General features: G+C 48.1%; 4 protein-coding genes across 4 annotated transcripts; 2 read left to right on the top strand and 2 right to left on the bottom strand.

The window, feature by feature from the left end:
- Positions 1-450: 450 nt before the first annotated feature.
- On the top strand, positions 451-3861 carry SPT16 (FACT complex subunit spt16; the record flags this gene model as incomplete). Its single annotated transcript, XM_049249543.1, has 7 exons — positions 451-630; positions 682-766; positions 821-942; positions 1008-1163; positions 1219-2653; positions 2718-3316; positions 3370-3861. 7 exons carry the CDS (start codon positions 451-453, stop codon positions 3859-3861), a joined length of 3069 nt encoding a protein of 1022 aa, XP_049111737.1.
- A 1047-nt stretch (positions 3862-4908) lies between these two features.
- Positions 4909-6466, bottom strand: LOZ57_000440 (uncharacterized protein; the record flags this gene model as incomplete). Its single annotated transcript, XM_049249542.1, has 2 exons — positions 4909-5937; positions 5990-6466. The coding sequence occupies 2 exons, from the start codon at positions 6464-6466 to the stop codon at positions 4909-4911; spliced, it is 1506 nt and encodes a 501-aa protein (XP_049111736.1).
- An 889-nt stretch (positions 6467-7355) lies between these two features.
- On the bottom strand, positions 7356-8970 carry LEM3 (alkylphosphocholine resistance protein lem3; the record flags this gene model as incomplete). The annotated part of the gene is made up of 6 exons (XM_049249541.1): positions 7356-7437; positions 7505-7667; positions 7722-8475; positions 8535-8631; positions 8713-8749; positions 8877-8970. The coding sequence occupies 6 exons, from the start codon at positions 8968-8970 to the stop codon at positions 7356-7358; spliced, it is 1227 nt and encodes a 408-aa protein (XP_049111735.1).
- A 2524-nt stretch (positions 8971-11494) lies between these two features.
- On the top strand, positions 11495-13037 carry LOZ57_000438 (uncharacterized protein; the record flags this gene model as incomplete). Its single annotated transcript, XM_049249540.1, has 3 exons — positions 11495-11501; positions 11696-12741; positions 12804-13037. 3 exons carry the CDS (start codon positions 11495-11497, stop codon positions 13035-13037), a joined length of 1287 nt encoding a protein of 428 aa, XP_049111734.1.
- Positions 13038-16098: the final 3061 nt, after the last annotated feature.

Here is a 16098-nt window from a genome sequence, read left to right as displayed (position 1 = left end):
GTAAGTAAAAACAGCTAAATATTGAAGGAAATAAAGAAGTCAAGATTGAAGCAGAACTGTCAAAATGAAGGATGCAGTCACACGCAGCCCAAGTCATCAGAGGGGATCAGAATCGACGGTCAGCACGAAGTACAAGGAAGCCAATCAAACACGACAAACACCTCAATCAATTTATTAGCTAAGCAGAACGCGTTGCGCTAATCTAGATAAAGCTAGCGTGAAACCTTGCGACGCGTGAGAGCTAGGTCCCAATCACGATTTGTGAGCGCATCGCTTTCTTTGGTGGAGGAGCTTCATCCTTTCTCTCACTCTTCCTTCGGCATCGCTTCGGCATCGCTCTGGGCCTTCCAAGACTGCCCTTGTATCCTCTCTTTTTTTCCAATTGTTGGAATCTGCAACTTTCCGCCTGCCCGTATTTCTCCAGGTCCTTTTTGGGCTTCATCGCCCAAGATGGGAGAAGAAATCAAAATTGACAAGGCGTTGTTCTCCGATCGCCTATCTACTCTTTACACAGCATGGAAGGCGGACAAGCGATCTACCAGCCCTGTGTTTGGCGGAGCCACTTCCATTGTGGTCGTGATGGGCAGAACGGAGGACACGAACTCCTTTCAGAAGAGCAATTCAGTGCATGTAAGTCTTCATCTAGCCCTCTAGTCACAAGCAGAATAGCTTATTTTTCAGTTCTGGCTTCTCGGATACGAATTCCCCGCTACCCTCTGCGTATTCACACTAGAAGGGATGTACGTTGTCACAACTGGGAAAAAAGGTACGCCTGGCTGTTCTTCTACTTGAGGGATGAATTTAGCCTAACAAATAGTAGCCAAGCATTTGGAGCCTTTGCAGGGCGGCAAAATTCCCGTGGAGCTTTTGATCATTTCGAAAGACCCTGAAACTAAAACAAAAGCATTTGAAAAGTGTCTGGACTTGATTAAATCCTCAGGCGTAAGTAGATTACCTAATACCTATTTCCTTCAGTGTTCTGCATCAAAGCTAATATTTGACTATAGAATAAAGTCGGTGTCCTTCCTAAAGACACCTCTTCTGGCCCCTTTGCGGATGAGTGGAAACGAACATATTCAGATATTTCTAAAAATATTGAAGAAGTAGACATTGGGCCGGCGTTATCCAGTGTCTGTTTTTCTGTGAAGAGCCAGGAAGAACTGGTAAGCCCTATTCGTTTCCAATTTAGTTGCCTAGACTAAAAGTACTATTTTACAGATTCTCATGCGAAATGCCGCTCGCGCCTGCAGTGGACTTATGTCAGAGTATTTTGTTGATGAGATGTCACAACTTTTGGATGAAGAAAAAAAAATGAGCCATAGGGCACTGTCTGCGAAAATTGATGCGAAACTTGATGACGCCAAATTTTTCAATAAGTTAAAACTGCCAGCCCAATTCGATGCCCAGCATATTGATTGGGCGTACGGTCCTATTGTTCAGAGTGGCGGCAACTATGATTTGAAGTTCAGTGCTATCAGCGACTCTAATAATCTGCAAGCTGGCATCATCATTGCCACGTTTGGCATTCGATACCAAACCTATGCCGCAGCCATTGGACGCACTTTTCTTGTTGACCCTACGAAGTCTCAAGAAAACAATTATGGCTTTTTACTCAGCGTTTATGATGCAGTTATTAAAGAAATTCGTGATGGGGCAGTAGTAAAAGACCTTTATAACAAGGCATTGGGCCTCATCCGGGCCAAGAAACCTGATCTTGAGAAACATTTTGTGAAAAATATTGGTGCAAGTATTGGCATCGAATTACGAGATAACAACATGGTTCTCAATGGGAAAAATACCAAAACTTTGAGAAGTGGAATGACCTTGTGCCTTGCTGTCGGTTTTACGGATGTTGCGGATCCCGATGCCAAAGAAAAGAAAGATCGAACTTACTCTATGGTCATCACCGATACAGTTCGTGTTGGCGATAGTGGTCCTCATGTTTTCACCAAAGATGCTGGCATGGACTTGGATTCGGTGTCATTTTACTTTGGTGATGAGGAAGAAGAGCAAGCAAAACCAAAGAAATCTAAACAGGAATCCCAGCGATCGAGTGCCATCGCCAGCAAAAATATTACAAAGACGAAATTGCGAGCAGAAAGGCCCACCCAAAGTAACGAGGGTGCAGAGGCGCGCAGGCGAGAGCATCAAAAGGAACTCGCGGCAAAAAAAACCAAGGAAGGCCTTGAGCGATTTGCTGGCACAACAGGTGATGAGAATGGTGTAGCACAAAAGAACTTCAAAAGATTTGAGTCCTACAAGAGAGATAGTCAGCTACCCACTCGAGTGAAGGATTTAGCCGTCTACGTTGATCTCAAGGCCTCGTCCATTATTGTTCCCATTATGGGCCGTCCCGTGCCTTTCCATATAAACACAATCAAAAATGCAAGCAAAAATGACGAAGGTGAATATGCGTACCTACGTATCAATTTCCTATCCCCAGGTCAGGGTGTTGGTCGAAAAGATGATCAGCCCTTTGAGGATCCTTCAGCCCATTTCTTGCGAAATTTGACATTAAGATCCAAAGATAAGGATAGACTTGGCCAAGTGGCTCAGGATATCACCGAACTTAGGAAGAATGCCCTGCGACGGGAGCAGGTCAAGAAAGAAATGGAGGATGTCGTTGAACAAGACAAACTTATCGAAATTCGAAGTATGTTTCCTTTCATAAAATGTTCAGTTCTTATCAATGATATCGCCTTGCTAATATTTCTCAGATCGTCGGCCGGTGAAACTACCTGATGTTTACCTTCGACCCCCGTTGGATGGAAAACGAGTTCCCGGAGAGGTTGAAATACATCAAAACGGTCTTCGATACTTATCTCCCTTACGAAATGATCATGTTGATGTTCTTTTCAGCAATGTGAAGCACTTATTCTTTCAACCCTGTGCCCACGAGATGATTGTTATTATCCATGTCCACCTAAAAACCCCTATTATGATTGGCAAGCGAAAGACTAGAGATGTTCAATTTTACCGTGAAGCCACGGAGATGCAATTTGACGAGACTGGGAACCGCCGGCGAAAGCATCGATACGGAGACGAGGAAGAGTTTGAGGCTGAACAGGAGGAAAGAAGACGCCGGGCCGCCTTGGATCGTGAATTCAAAGCTTTTGCAGAGAAGATTTCTGATGCCGGAAAAGATGAAGGGGTTGATGTCGACATTCCATTTAGAGAGATCGGTTTCACTGGAGTGCCTAACAGATCAAATGTTTTGGTACAGCCCACAACTGACGCTGTTGTTCAGCTGACCGAGCCTCCATTTTTGGTTGTTACTCTTAACGAAATCGAAGTAGCGCATCTGGAGCGTGTGCAAGTAAGTCTTTCACTCTTGAATACAAACTGTGAGCGTATCTAACATTGGTCCAGTTCGGCCTGAAAAACTTTGACTTAGTATTTGTGTTCAAAGACTTCCACCGACCGCCTGCTCATATAAATACAATTCCTGTTGAAAACCTTGAGGGTGTTAAAGACTGGCTTGACTCGGTTGATATTGCGTTCACTGAAGGACCTCTCAACCTCAGCTGGAATGCCATTATGAAGACCGTCACTAGCGATCCCCATGGGTTTTTCCGTGATGGCGGGTGGTCCTTCCTGGCGACAGAGTCTGACTCCGAAGAATCAGAAGAGGATGAAGAGTCTGCGTTTGAAATGGATGATTCTGATGTGAACGAATCCGAAGAAAGCTCTGAGGAAGAGAGCGAGTTTGATGATGATGCCAGTGCTTCGGCTAGCGAAGGCATCAGTGGAGATGACGATGAGGACGGCGAGGACTGGGATGAGTTGGAGCGTAAGGCAAAAAAGAAGGACGCCGAAAATAAAATGGAAGACAGAGACAGCGGGAAGAAACGCAAACGCTAAGCTCTATGGAGTACACTCGTGTTTGTTTCTCCGGAGTCGTCCTCCGGTGATATTTTCTGCATTGCGCATTTTCCGATTTTTGGCAGTACTGGCCTGATTCGTCCCCTTTTTGCTCTTTAGGCGTACACTATTCTGGTCCTTTCTTTTACGCTCTCCTAATCTTGGCTGTTTTCACATACTGATGTTACTACTATGCATTCGACTGGCTGTTGCTGAGGGTAAACCAACCACACTATGGAAAATTTGGGTTTTGTACAAAATATCTACACTCAAGTATACGGCAATATAGGCTGCAAGGTTATTTTGAACTAGATTGTTCATGTTACCCCAGAACAACGAAAATTGACAATGCTTAAAATACACTGCCATGGCCTGGAGATGCCTGCTCAGCCACCTGGGGCGGATATAATCGACAAGATATCAGACCACCGATAATTCGCCGCGAGCTATGTTCGCAGGGTATGTTTTAACGAGTTGCAACTAGGAATCTCATAGCACGTTTGGCATACGATCAGCTCGTGTCTTCTACCTGCCGCTTTTTTAGGCGGTGGGGTTACATGCTGGATTAAAGTAATCTGCTGGGAGAGCGGGGGTCGCTTTGCGATAAATGCTCGGCCTAGATAGACGGGACAAGCATAACGAAGTCTGCATCCGGTACTCTATCCCCAGCATTATACGAACTTTCACCCTCAGCCTGGTTCAACAGCCATTATCCTTGTTTCACAATATGCTTTCTGAAGGCTAGAAAGCAGGGCCGGAGTGAAAGATGAATCAGTCTTCCATTTAATAGCCCGTTGTCCAGCGAAGCACACCATTCGGATCTACAACGTCAAACCTCTCTGATCCAATTGGAGAGCTCTTATGCATTTTGTCCATCCTTGCATTTGAAAAATATTTCATACTTTTGGCTTGCAGACTTACGGATATCAAGGTGACCTTGTATTGTTCAATTGATAATGAATCAAGTATGTACATGTTCTGGATAAGTCATTAAGATTGTTTTATGATCAATTATTACGAGAATTAACCGATATACTATTGATATGATTAATTACGCGTGATAGTAACAGAGATCTCGGTTGCCGTCGTGATACTGGGGGCTGTGAACAAGGCAAGGGTACGTTTGTCGCGTGGGAACTCCCGCAAAGCTGTATCAGGTGAAACTTGAACTTTGAAGCCTTGAGGGTATGTGAGTGCAGGCAGGATCAGTTCAGTGGGCGCTTTTATCTTGGGATCGACTATGAAGACCAGTTTAAATGTACCCGAGCTGGGGTCGAAATGATAGCTCTTGGGATTACCAGCAACGGCGGCGGGATATGGGCGGCTGTAGTGTCTCGCCAGCTCGGGATATGGCTGGCCAGTCGTGCCATTGTATAGATGGTCATACGTCCAGCCGATCCAGGAAACCATTTTCTCATCGGTGGCTGACATGGCGTCCTCCATCCCGCGCATCGTTTTCGCATCGCCCGTTTTGAACCACAACTCCGTTAGCACGCCTGCAGTCTTGAGGCGCTGGCTGTCCTTGCGGCGGTTGTAAAGCGTGTCTGCGATAGTGCCTAGCTGTGGTGGTCGATAGTAGTGAAAGGAATGCACCGCCTTGGAGCCATCACCCAGAGGCACCTTCTCGAAGCCAGACAGGATGTCGAAAGTGGCACCCTCAAACCAGATCAGCGTGTCATTGTCGACGGTACGGATCTGTGTGCTCACGCGGTCCCAGAGTGGCTGGAATACTTTACGGTCTGCCAATCCAGGAATCAGGAGTGTTGGATTACGCCAGGTGTTGCCCACCCACGGCTCATTGAGCAGGTTGTAGCCGACAATGTTGGTGGTTTTGACATAAACTGACGCCAGCTTCTTCCAGTATGCTGCAAAAGCATCAGCCAGGCCGTCGTGGTTGCGGTAAAACCGGTCGAAGGCGTCAGCTACTGCGGCGGAGAAGTAGGTAACTGACCACTCGATTGTCCCACAGATCGAAGGTGGCGAGGGAAAGCCATTAGAGTCGACGGGAAACGGCTTTAATTTGAGTGGCCACGGATACATCTGCCAATTTTTGACCCAATTGCTCTTCACGAACCACTACGCGGCGTCAGTGTTGACGAGGCCAGATCACAATCGTGACAATGCTTACCTCAGGCACACCGTTGCCGCAAAACTGCTGTGCCAATAAGTCCTGGTGCACGTCTACTAGCACATAGATACCGTGGTCCTCCGCCAGCTTGGTCTGCTTTTTCATGATATCAAAGAACGTCTCGTTGTACTGCCCTCGCACCGGCTCTGCGCCTGCCCAGCTGTGCCCCAGGCGAACAATGTTCATGCCCAAGTCACGCATATTCTGGACATCTCGTTCGCCAAACGAAACGACGCCGGGCTGCCACTTGGAGGGCAGATAGTATGGAGGTCCCTTCTTGACGGCATTTGTTCCGTGGAAGAACCGTGTACGACCAAATTCATCGACGATCTGATTCGTATTTTGATTCACCAGGCTGACCCGCGACAGGCCTGGATTGGCTTTGTACCATCCATCAAGATCCTGAGCCAGTACACTCGCTGGGTGTGTGCTGAGTGCGGCAAGAATCAATGCAGCAGTAAGGGGAATGGACGGCATACTCAACGGAAAGCCCAAATCGGGCCTAGGAATATAAATAAGACCAGAGCGTTATTCTCGCACGGCGAGATTGAACGAGACATTCTCAAGGCAGTTAGTTATATAGGATGCTGCTCTTGCTGTCCGTGCGGTGGGCGAACGGCCTATCTCAATATTATTCCCGCTCAATTGCGGAGGCAGACCCACAAGGCCAGCTTTAAGGTAGGATCGGGCCGTGCGAATTTGGCAGCGTCCCACGAGAATCAAGATGCGGAGGATTTTTGAGGATTTTCGAGGTTTTTTATTTAGCCTGGAACATGTGATGGGAACGGTAAGCGACGCCGAGGGATATGGCGCGGAGGCTAGCGAGCTCACGGACGCTCCAAGGCTCTCGAGACCCCTTTTCAGAGCATAGGGCAGTCAGTAGTAGCTTGAGAGACATGTTATTCAGGAAAGGCCACAAACGTGCTAGGACGTCGTTGGCGTAACTATATATCACTAACACGGGCTTTAGGTAGCGGCTCAACGTGATAAGCCCGGCAGCCCTTCTTGGAGGAAGCCAAGGTCGCTTCTGTCGAAAGAATAAGTAGATGAGAGCCACCGTTGTCCCAAACAAAATCAAATAAACAAAGGACACAGTCGGGTAGTTAATCAGTGGAATTGTGTTGACATGCGCAAAACTAAGTTAAAATGTCAACTAAAGCAGTCTCAGAATAAGGTTGCAGTGCAAAGTACGAATACGAGAAGCGCCGGAACAAAAGTAAAACATGACCCAAGAACTCAACGCCAATTTCACCTACCCATAGACCGCCATATATAACCAAGATATACAAATGTGAAGCCAAAATAAGGCAGCAAAGGATACACAGTATTCATCGAAGGAATTCATTGCCTGGCATGAATCGTAAGTCTAGCCCCCAAACCTACCGGTCGTAGTCGCTGTTGGTGGTTGCTCATTGTTCCAAGTGAGATACCTGTGGTCGCCCAATTTTCTAGATGTATTGATTAGCCATGTACATAGCGTGCGCAGGCAAAAGAAAATATATGGCACCTTCATACCTTGGTTTTATTAAATGTGCCACAGTGAACAATGCTCCTAGTATAACGCAGATGCCACCCACAACAACATATGCAATGCCCAAGAATGAGTTCTTTCCGCCCATGACTGTAGTCGTAGTGAGGACAATGGATTTCTTCCCGTCATATTTAGAAACCGGAAAAACTGTGTGAAACTATTAGCAAGGTCAGCGGACCCAAAGAATCAATCAATACATACAATCCATGATATCAATTCGATAAACACCGGCAGTCATCGTCCTGTTATCGACTCTTTTGGCAAGCTTGCTAAATGTAGGCAAACCCGCAGTCCTCATCCATACTTGGAATTCCTCCCAGTTCTGCAAATTTGGCGGCGGATTCTCCGCTGTGTAGCCATTTGGGTACATTTCCTTCCAATTCGGGGGTGGAGCAACTTGGTCAGGTTTATACTCCGTAGGTCTATACAACTCACGGTCCGACGCCCATGATATTCCCTGGTTCGTCATCTGGAACGTTTCGTCACGGCCTGAGCCGATTTTTAAAGGGCTGGAAAATGAATCGTTGAAGAGTGAGTTGGCAATTAGACCACAAGGGTAATATGCCTTGCCATCGCTGTTCAATTTCAAGGGGTCACACGAGCCACCTTTAATGGTATTATTTGGAAGTGCTTTCCCCTTCAGCTGGTCTAAATCCAACGACTTCACATAGCGACGATGGTTTTGATAGAATTTCGATAGACGATAATATAGATAAACAGGCGGGCCAATGTCGTTGGGGATGTCGAAGACCAGAGAACACATGGTAGAATCTTTTTTTGTAACACCGGAAGGAAGTCGCGCTTCTTGGTTTTCTGTGCGATACCACTGCAGTTGGGTCGGTTGCTTAGATCTGAACGAAGCCCGTACATTTCCAGGGGGTATTCCACCAGCATTTGATTCTCCTACAGGGGCGTCTCGAGCACAGCTTGTATAATCAATGACAATTTCTTGGACCTATCCATTGCATCGAACGTTAAAGGTGCATTGGTCTATTTTTAGAAAGTATGCTATACCTGTGAGCTAGCCCATATCAAAAGGCCGCCGATAGGCGCAAATATAACTCCGACAGCGAAGAAAAGAGGGAGGACAGTTTTGGGCGTAAGGATCGGCCTAAATTAAAGGCAAGATAGTTAGTAAAGTAAGTTCCAAATGGAATTTCAACCCGAGAGATCGTGGCGAGTCAGGACTCACTGCCATGCCTTCAGACGCTGCTGACGGAATGCGGTATCTATGGCATCATTACGAGATTAATCATGCATTCTGAAAATCGAAATGTAAAACGTTCCCGCTAGCCCGAGACTCATGTTATGGAAGTCTGCCGGGGATACTCAAGGAATGATAAGGCAATAACGTACTTGCCGGTCTCCTACTCTTCGCTTTCTTCTCCTCTTTGGAGTTATGAGGGTCCTGCTCCTCAACGGAGTCGGCGCGGGTCACGGTTTGCGACATTGCGCCGCCTCATTCGACGTGGCCGTAATCGGTGCTTCGTAAGTCAATAGTGATTCCAAAGGGGAAGCTGACGGCGGAATGGAAGGCAGAAAGGCCTCAGTAGAAACTATTTCGTAGCAACTTCTCTTGCGTTGCGTTTGGCTTTGCCCGTCGATGTAAGGATGGCGTTGGTCTTCGATGGCTTAGATGCTTACGAATGGCGGAACAGGGGCCGGAAGCGGTTAGTGTGATCACTTTCGGTACAATAATGCTCCTGTCACGTGCAATTACTAGCCGGCTATCACGTGAAAGCTGCTTTGGCCAATAATGTTAAATTTGGATGACTAAGCATGTCGTTTGTCTGCACGTTTCGGGATCCCTTGACCAACAGCAGTTTAACCTTCTCAAGGCTTATTTTACAATAGCCCGATGTGAACACGCTGTTTCATCACAAGAAACGGGAAATACCCAGACATATACGTTGTATACCCTCTGTAAGAGTACATTGTGGAATGGAATGATAGCTATCATTATTCATTCTTCCATAGTTAAACCCCCTATTTTTCTATCATATACCACGCCTTTTCCATGATATTGACCAGCCATGCGCAATTTCCGCCAGCATATTGTACCCAGCAGTTAACCTTCTCAGGCCGCAGTCGTTATCTCCATCTGTAACTTCACTCCCCAATCATAAGGAGGTGGAATCTATTTATCTACATCGTCCCCCTTCCTCATCAAACAAAAATGGACATGATCTGTAACATTCCTCATAATCCCTCGTCAAGATCCGTAGGGGGAAAAATACTTTCTGCGACCTTGAGGTTCCATTCTTCTTATAATGCCCCCGGGTGGTTATTTCTATCCAAAACAGAATACATAGTTTTTTTGGGACAGAGCGCTGACTACGGATATTCCCGAATATGGGGATCTTGTTGCCCGATAATCCTTCAATCCCCGAAACATCAGCGTTACACATCGAGATCCACCTCGACATAGAGTCCCGACATCCTGGACAATCGTGGGAATCCAGAACGTCTTGTTTGTTCGCCTCTCGGACGTGGAGTCATTGCATCTCAACCAACCATATCTTTCATTATTCTAGTTCATACTCACCTTCCCACGTCAGTTCCATGCGCGATGTTCGGCTCGACTTGTCAAAATACCGCGGGGGAGTATCCCTGGGGAACTTAGCACACATGACATATATTGTTGCAGGGGTTGGGATCATAACTAAAACAATCATCCTGGCTAATAACGCTTATCAGTAGCTAGAATATTATCATTGAGCCAACGCAGACCTGGCGGGGGCGTTCGATACCATCGTACCTAACCGAAGCCCTGAGTACGGGGAGGGCCATGGGGTGCCAGCTTTGAGTCTCAGGAAACTTCAGTCGCACTGATCAATAATTGAGAGTCGAGAGTCGGGGCTAGAAATGGTTGACTGTGGCAAATCAAAGTCATATACCCAAAACCTTGTTCATTATAAGAGTCCTATGCCGCCTGCACTGTAGATCATCACGTATCCTTACTTTCAGCAGGCGGCACGCCGTGAAGCGAAGAGATGGGGTCGATTATTGGTGGGCCACTGTTTGTCTTGTCACTGTCCGTGAGAAGCTGGGTGGCCCAAATCAACGGGAAAATTCTCGGCGGTCTGTGCCCATTTGTTCACAACAAGGAGTTCGTACATCCATCCCAGTTCTCCACGACGGATTTGAAGCTTAAATATTTGCCCATGCAGAAGAGTGACCATGGCAAATAGACGCCTTCCCTGTCGATCACTATCAAGAGAGCTTTGACTTTCGAGCCTCTTTTCCTCACCTGAGGGTTCGATGATGCTCTATGAAGCATATTGATATGCTTGAATCAAGATTAGCACCTCCCCTAGCTCAATTTTACCAAGTGCGTAACTTTTTGCACATAAAAGTCTGAAAGACTCCACTGTGGAAACAGAGAAAGGGGGGAAATGATAATAATAATTTACTGAGGACTCTGCAGCAGTCATGAATGCCCACTGGTCAGTGGTCACTTCTGTCCCGCGTTGTGTCACCATTTTACAGCCACCCAGCAAGCCAACAGCGCAGCGTTACCCCAGGTTTGATGGGTTAGGGCCCTGTACCATGTCGTTCTAGAAAGTAACGACATGCCCAAGAACCACTAAAAGGCCGGACCTGTACCGCGATACACGAGCCCGATATGGTGTGGAGAGTGCGTTTGCCACCTCAATCCGATGGAAGACAGCTGCTGAAGTCGAACGCCCAGTCACAGAAAATGGAACGACTCCGGGATACGTGCTCAGCAGCCCAATATGCATACCGCTTAACCTCCAGATAAATGAATAATGTCGTATTCCAAGCAAAGGTTCATCAGTTCCCTTCCGATAACTGTTCTTTTATGAATTCAGGGTGGCATTCATCAGGCTTTTGTCTGCAGGGAGCTTTTTGGTCGCCGTCAAAACACATGTGTGGACTCCCCCTCGGTTAGAATTGTCTGGTATCCTGAAGCAAATCATGGCGTGCCACAGCCCATGAGATATACGGACTGAATGCATAGTCCTTGATCCTAGCAAACCGTCGATACCCTTGAGACTAATGAAGAAGGTTGCATGGAGCACAACTCGTGGAAACATGAATATTTCCCTTCCTCTTGTTCCCCGCGCGACAAGAGATATAAAAGGCGAGGATTCTCCCTGCTGGGTTCTTGATCCTCTTTCACAGTGGCTCGTAGCCTCTAATCAAGACATCAGACTCTGCTACCTTTCTTGCCACATCGTGGTCACTGTTCGACATGAAGCCAACTCTCCTCCTTCTCGGCCTCGCCGCTGAGGTTCTCGCGGTTGCTGTTGCTCCGCGTGAAGAGAGAACCACCCAAGTTACCCGAACGTTCGAATTGCCGCCCTTCACGGACTTTCCACCAACCCACTTCCCCACTCGGACAACACGCCGCACCACCTCCACCACCTCCAAGAGGCCAACTCACCACCCAACCACCAGCAGCAGACCGACCCATCACCCAACCACCAGCAAGAGGCCAACTTGGACTCATGGCCCAAAACCCACCTGGGCTGGTGATGAAATCGTCGAACGCGATGTTATTGAGGAAGAGGCGGAGAAGCCCACCTGGACTCGCCACACTAGCTCCAGGAGGCCAACTCATCATCCAACCACCAGCAGGAGACCGCCTCACCACCCAACCACCAGCCGCAGACCAACTCGGACTCACGGTCCAAAGCCCACTTGGGCGGCTGAGGAAATTGTTGAACGTGATGTGATTGAGGAGGAGGAGAAGCCTACCCATTTCCCGACTGGCTTCCCAACCAAACTCCCAACCCAGATTCCCACTTGGACTCGCCATACTAGCTCCAGGAGACCAACTCATCACCCCACCACTAGCCGCAGACCAACTCGGACTCACGGTCCAAAGCCCACTTGGGCGGCTGAGGAAATTGTTGAACGCAGTGTTGTCAGCGGTGACAAGCCCGATGCGGACAAGATCAATATCGTTGGTGTCACCTATGGCGGTACCGGATGCCCTCAGGGAAGTGTTCGCAGTGTCATCTCTGATGACCGTGAAACTATCACCTTGATCTTCGACAAATATGTCGCTTCGGTCGGCCCCAATGTGCCATTGGAGGACAGCCGCAAGAACTGCCAGGTCAACCTCAAGCTCAACTACCCAGGTGGCTATCAGTACTCTGTTCTTGGCGTTGACTACCGTGGATATGCTCGTTTGGACCGCGGTGTCGAGGGTACCCACAAGACTAACTATTACTACTCTGGCGAGACTGACGACGTTCGTACCCCCTGATTTGCTGTTTATTTTTTTGATCTTCATCCCCACTGACAACGAGATAGTTCGCTCTCAGCACCAACTTCCATGGACCGACTGAAGGTGACTTTCTCCTCCACGACGAGAGTGACCAGGTCTCTCGCAACTGGTCTCCTTGTGGCAGCACCCGTGGCCTCAACATCAACTCTCAGGTCCGCGTCAGCAACAACCGCGACCGCAACGCCTCTGGCATTCTGACCAATGACTCCATTGATGCTGATTTCCGCCAGATCTTCCGCATCAGATGGCGACGATGCTAGACAGAGGACCGATAACCATCTGGAAAACCTCCAGGCCGGCACTCCGGTCGTCATGCTGCGTTTTCAACTGAAACGTTTGAGTAAGTTGAGGTGACGAAAATTATTAAAGATAATAGGAGCTGGTCCTTCAGATAGGGGGCTCTTCAATGGATCGTCTGTCATTTCTGCATACACATATTTCGCTAATACGTGATGGTTTAATTTTTGCATTCCTGCTCCTTTTTGAAAGAGGAATAGTTTTTGAAGAGGTGGAAAGGCACGCGAAGTCCTTTTTCCTTTCCCACCTGAATTTTTCACTTTGGTTGTACATATTTCACTCCCAATGATATAAAACCGTTGATTTCTGAAAAACCATCGCCATCGTTCTGGGTATCAACAAATGGAGCACATGTCACAGCTGGCCATTTGAGCTCAACCTCCATATTATCATTTAGTTAGGTAGTTATGTCGATTTGCCGTTGACCCGGTGAACCCGCTGCAGATCTTGCGTCTGTGCTCTTCACCAGCGGAGATCAGGTAGATAGGTGGGCGGCGCACAAAAGGTAGCATGGCCGCTCAAAGTTAGGAGACCGAATGTTTGACGGTGAGAGCGTTAGCTGTATCATGGAGCTCACGGGAGGACAAAGACGTCTGGATCTGCGGTTTGAAGTCCATATGAGCTGAAGGTGTCGAAGCTCCTCTATCGGCGATGCCGTTTGTGACTGTCGGAAAAAGAAAAACGAGACACAGCTTTTGTCTGAAGGATCCTCTTTTCTTGGAAAATGGAACGAGTTCTCTCTCCGGTCAGTCAGGTTCGTGGCTGACAGATCAGTATACGAAACAGGCCGTGGCACTATGTAATGTCAGAGGTGCCTAACTAGCTTACACGCGATGAGCAGGCAGAGCACAGACCGCCCCGGCAAAGGCGAAAGTCAATCAGTGCCGCCGAAAGGAAACCAAAAAAACAAACAGAGCAGGCAAAGCCCATTCATTAGTTGCTAATTCAGGTGTGGCTTTTTACTCGAATAACCCGTGAAGACAAGACGGAGTCATTGTCTCCGCAAGGCAGCCAGAGAGCCAGAGACGAGCGGAGGGGCAACCGGCCTTGCTTTTGCCGTGCTTCCTGCCACGGGCCCAATCGCCCGCCACCACAGCTCCCGCATTATTGCCTTCCATTGACAGCGCCCCATCAAGGAACGCCCTCAAATGGCGAGGCAATTCGATCAATGGGAGATAGACGCGTGTATTTCTCGCCAGGGAGGCTCCGTTTACTTTCTTCCGAAGCCGTCTGCAGCGTGCAGGCAAGAATGACGCAATGTCTCATCTTTCCGGCTGATTCAGCAACGTCCTCCAGGATCTCGCCCGGGGGTTGTGGGGGAAGGGACACAAAGGGAGCCGATGGTATTGACAAGCACGGTGCTTGGTTACTCCATACATACATGCAATTGAATCGAAGTTATGGACACGCGGAACGCGGGTGCTGGACAGAGAGAGAGAGAGGGGGGGTGTTGCGTATATTATTATTGGCATTTTGGTCATACGAAGATGCAGTGTGACCTGGTGCTTGTCTGTCTATCCGGCCCGCTAGCTTTGCCCGAGAGTGGCCAGATCCCCGAGATCCCCACCACCCCCCCCCCCCCCCCCCCCCCCCCCCCCCCCTCCCCCCCCCCCCCGATCCCCTGACACGCAGGGAAAAAGGGAAAGCGCCCATGACAAGAAAAGAAGAAGAAGCAGGCATTGATCAGGAACTAGGCAGGCCATTGGGGAAAACTCACGGCCTTGCCTTGCGCGTATGTATCCATTCTTGCCCGCGCCTCAATCCTTCTCTCAATTGTCTAAATATAGCCCTTGCGCCCGGGAGTCAGACTGTTCGAAGGAACCAGGCCGACGTAGCAACGTACACAAAGAAAAAACAAAGAAAAAAAGAAAAGAGACGGAGCAGTGCCTATAGGCCGAACGCCACGCTGTGGATATTGGGCCGGAGAACAAGGCACCCCGCATACCTACCGAGTCTTGTGAGCAGCCGGCTGGATCAATCATGCCTGCAAACGCAGGTCTGTGGCTTAGAAAGGCTGTTGACCGCTGTCCTACCACAGCGCCCGGCAGACAGCGCCGTGTTGGGGACAACCTGGTTGCACAGTGGACTGGAAGGGTGAATTGACATTTTTGAGCCGCAATCTGAGTGCAGGCCCTGATCATGATACGGAGCATGCACAGGTACCTCCCGCGAGCACTGTTGGTAAAACAATATTTCTAGAATCTTTTCTTGGTAAACTTATGGGCCTAGAATATAGAGAGTAGTACATATCTAATTGCACCCGATCGAACAAACATTCAAACTATGCCTCGAGCTATTATGGGGGGTATCACAGTATTGGGGAGAGACAACGCAAGCAAAATTCAAAACAGAAACCAACCCACAGCCTTAAAAGAAAGAACATTGGTGGAGATATGAAATATGTGTAGTAGCCAAAAAGAATAATAGTAATAGTAAAAATAACCGTGTGAAGAGGCCAGGGATCCGATGCTGGAAGAGAAACACATCAAACCAAAACAATCAGACAGGGTATCCTAAAAAAAAACACCAACCTCCCTAGTAGCCCATTCTGCGAGATGGAGATAAAAAAAAGCACACCGACCCGATGCAATCTGTGTAAAAATAAAATGCGGTTGAGTTGTAGTCCAGAAGTGTTCCAAAAACGCCAATTCCCGAAGAAAACAAAAAATCCAAATTTACTCCAAGTAGCCCTCCATGCAAATGCAAACAAATAATGAGGGTCGTAACAAGTCGTGGTCTGGATTCACCGTTGTGTTGTGGGTAAGAATGTGGAGGGAAAGCTTAAGAGCCCAGCCCAGCTAACCGGTTTGCCCCACATGGCAAATGAAAACGCGAAAATTTCAAATGAGCTCAGACCAACTCTCAAAAACCATCAAAAAAAAAAAGCCAAACAGTCGTGAAGAGACACACCGCAACCGCCTCAGTATTCGCGCTCTAGCTATACGGCCATAGGAAGAGCAGAAAGGATGAGACGGACGGACGGATCGGTTCGAGGACATGAGTTAGGTAATATACCCAGCTAAC

Source organism: Ophidiomyces ophidiicola (genome assembly GCF_022830035.1).
Source record: "Ophidiomyces ophidiicola strain CBS 122913 chromosome Unknown scaffold_1, whole genome shotgun sequence".
NCBI classification, from domain to species: domain Eukaryota; kingdom Fungi; phylum Ascomycota; class Eurotiomycetes; order Onygenales; family Onygenaceae; genus Ophidiomyces; species Ophidiomyces ophidiicola.
The sequence above is the reverse complement of the archived record's forward strand: the minus strand, read 5'-3'. Positions and strand labels throughout refer to the sequence as shown.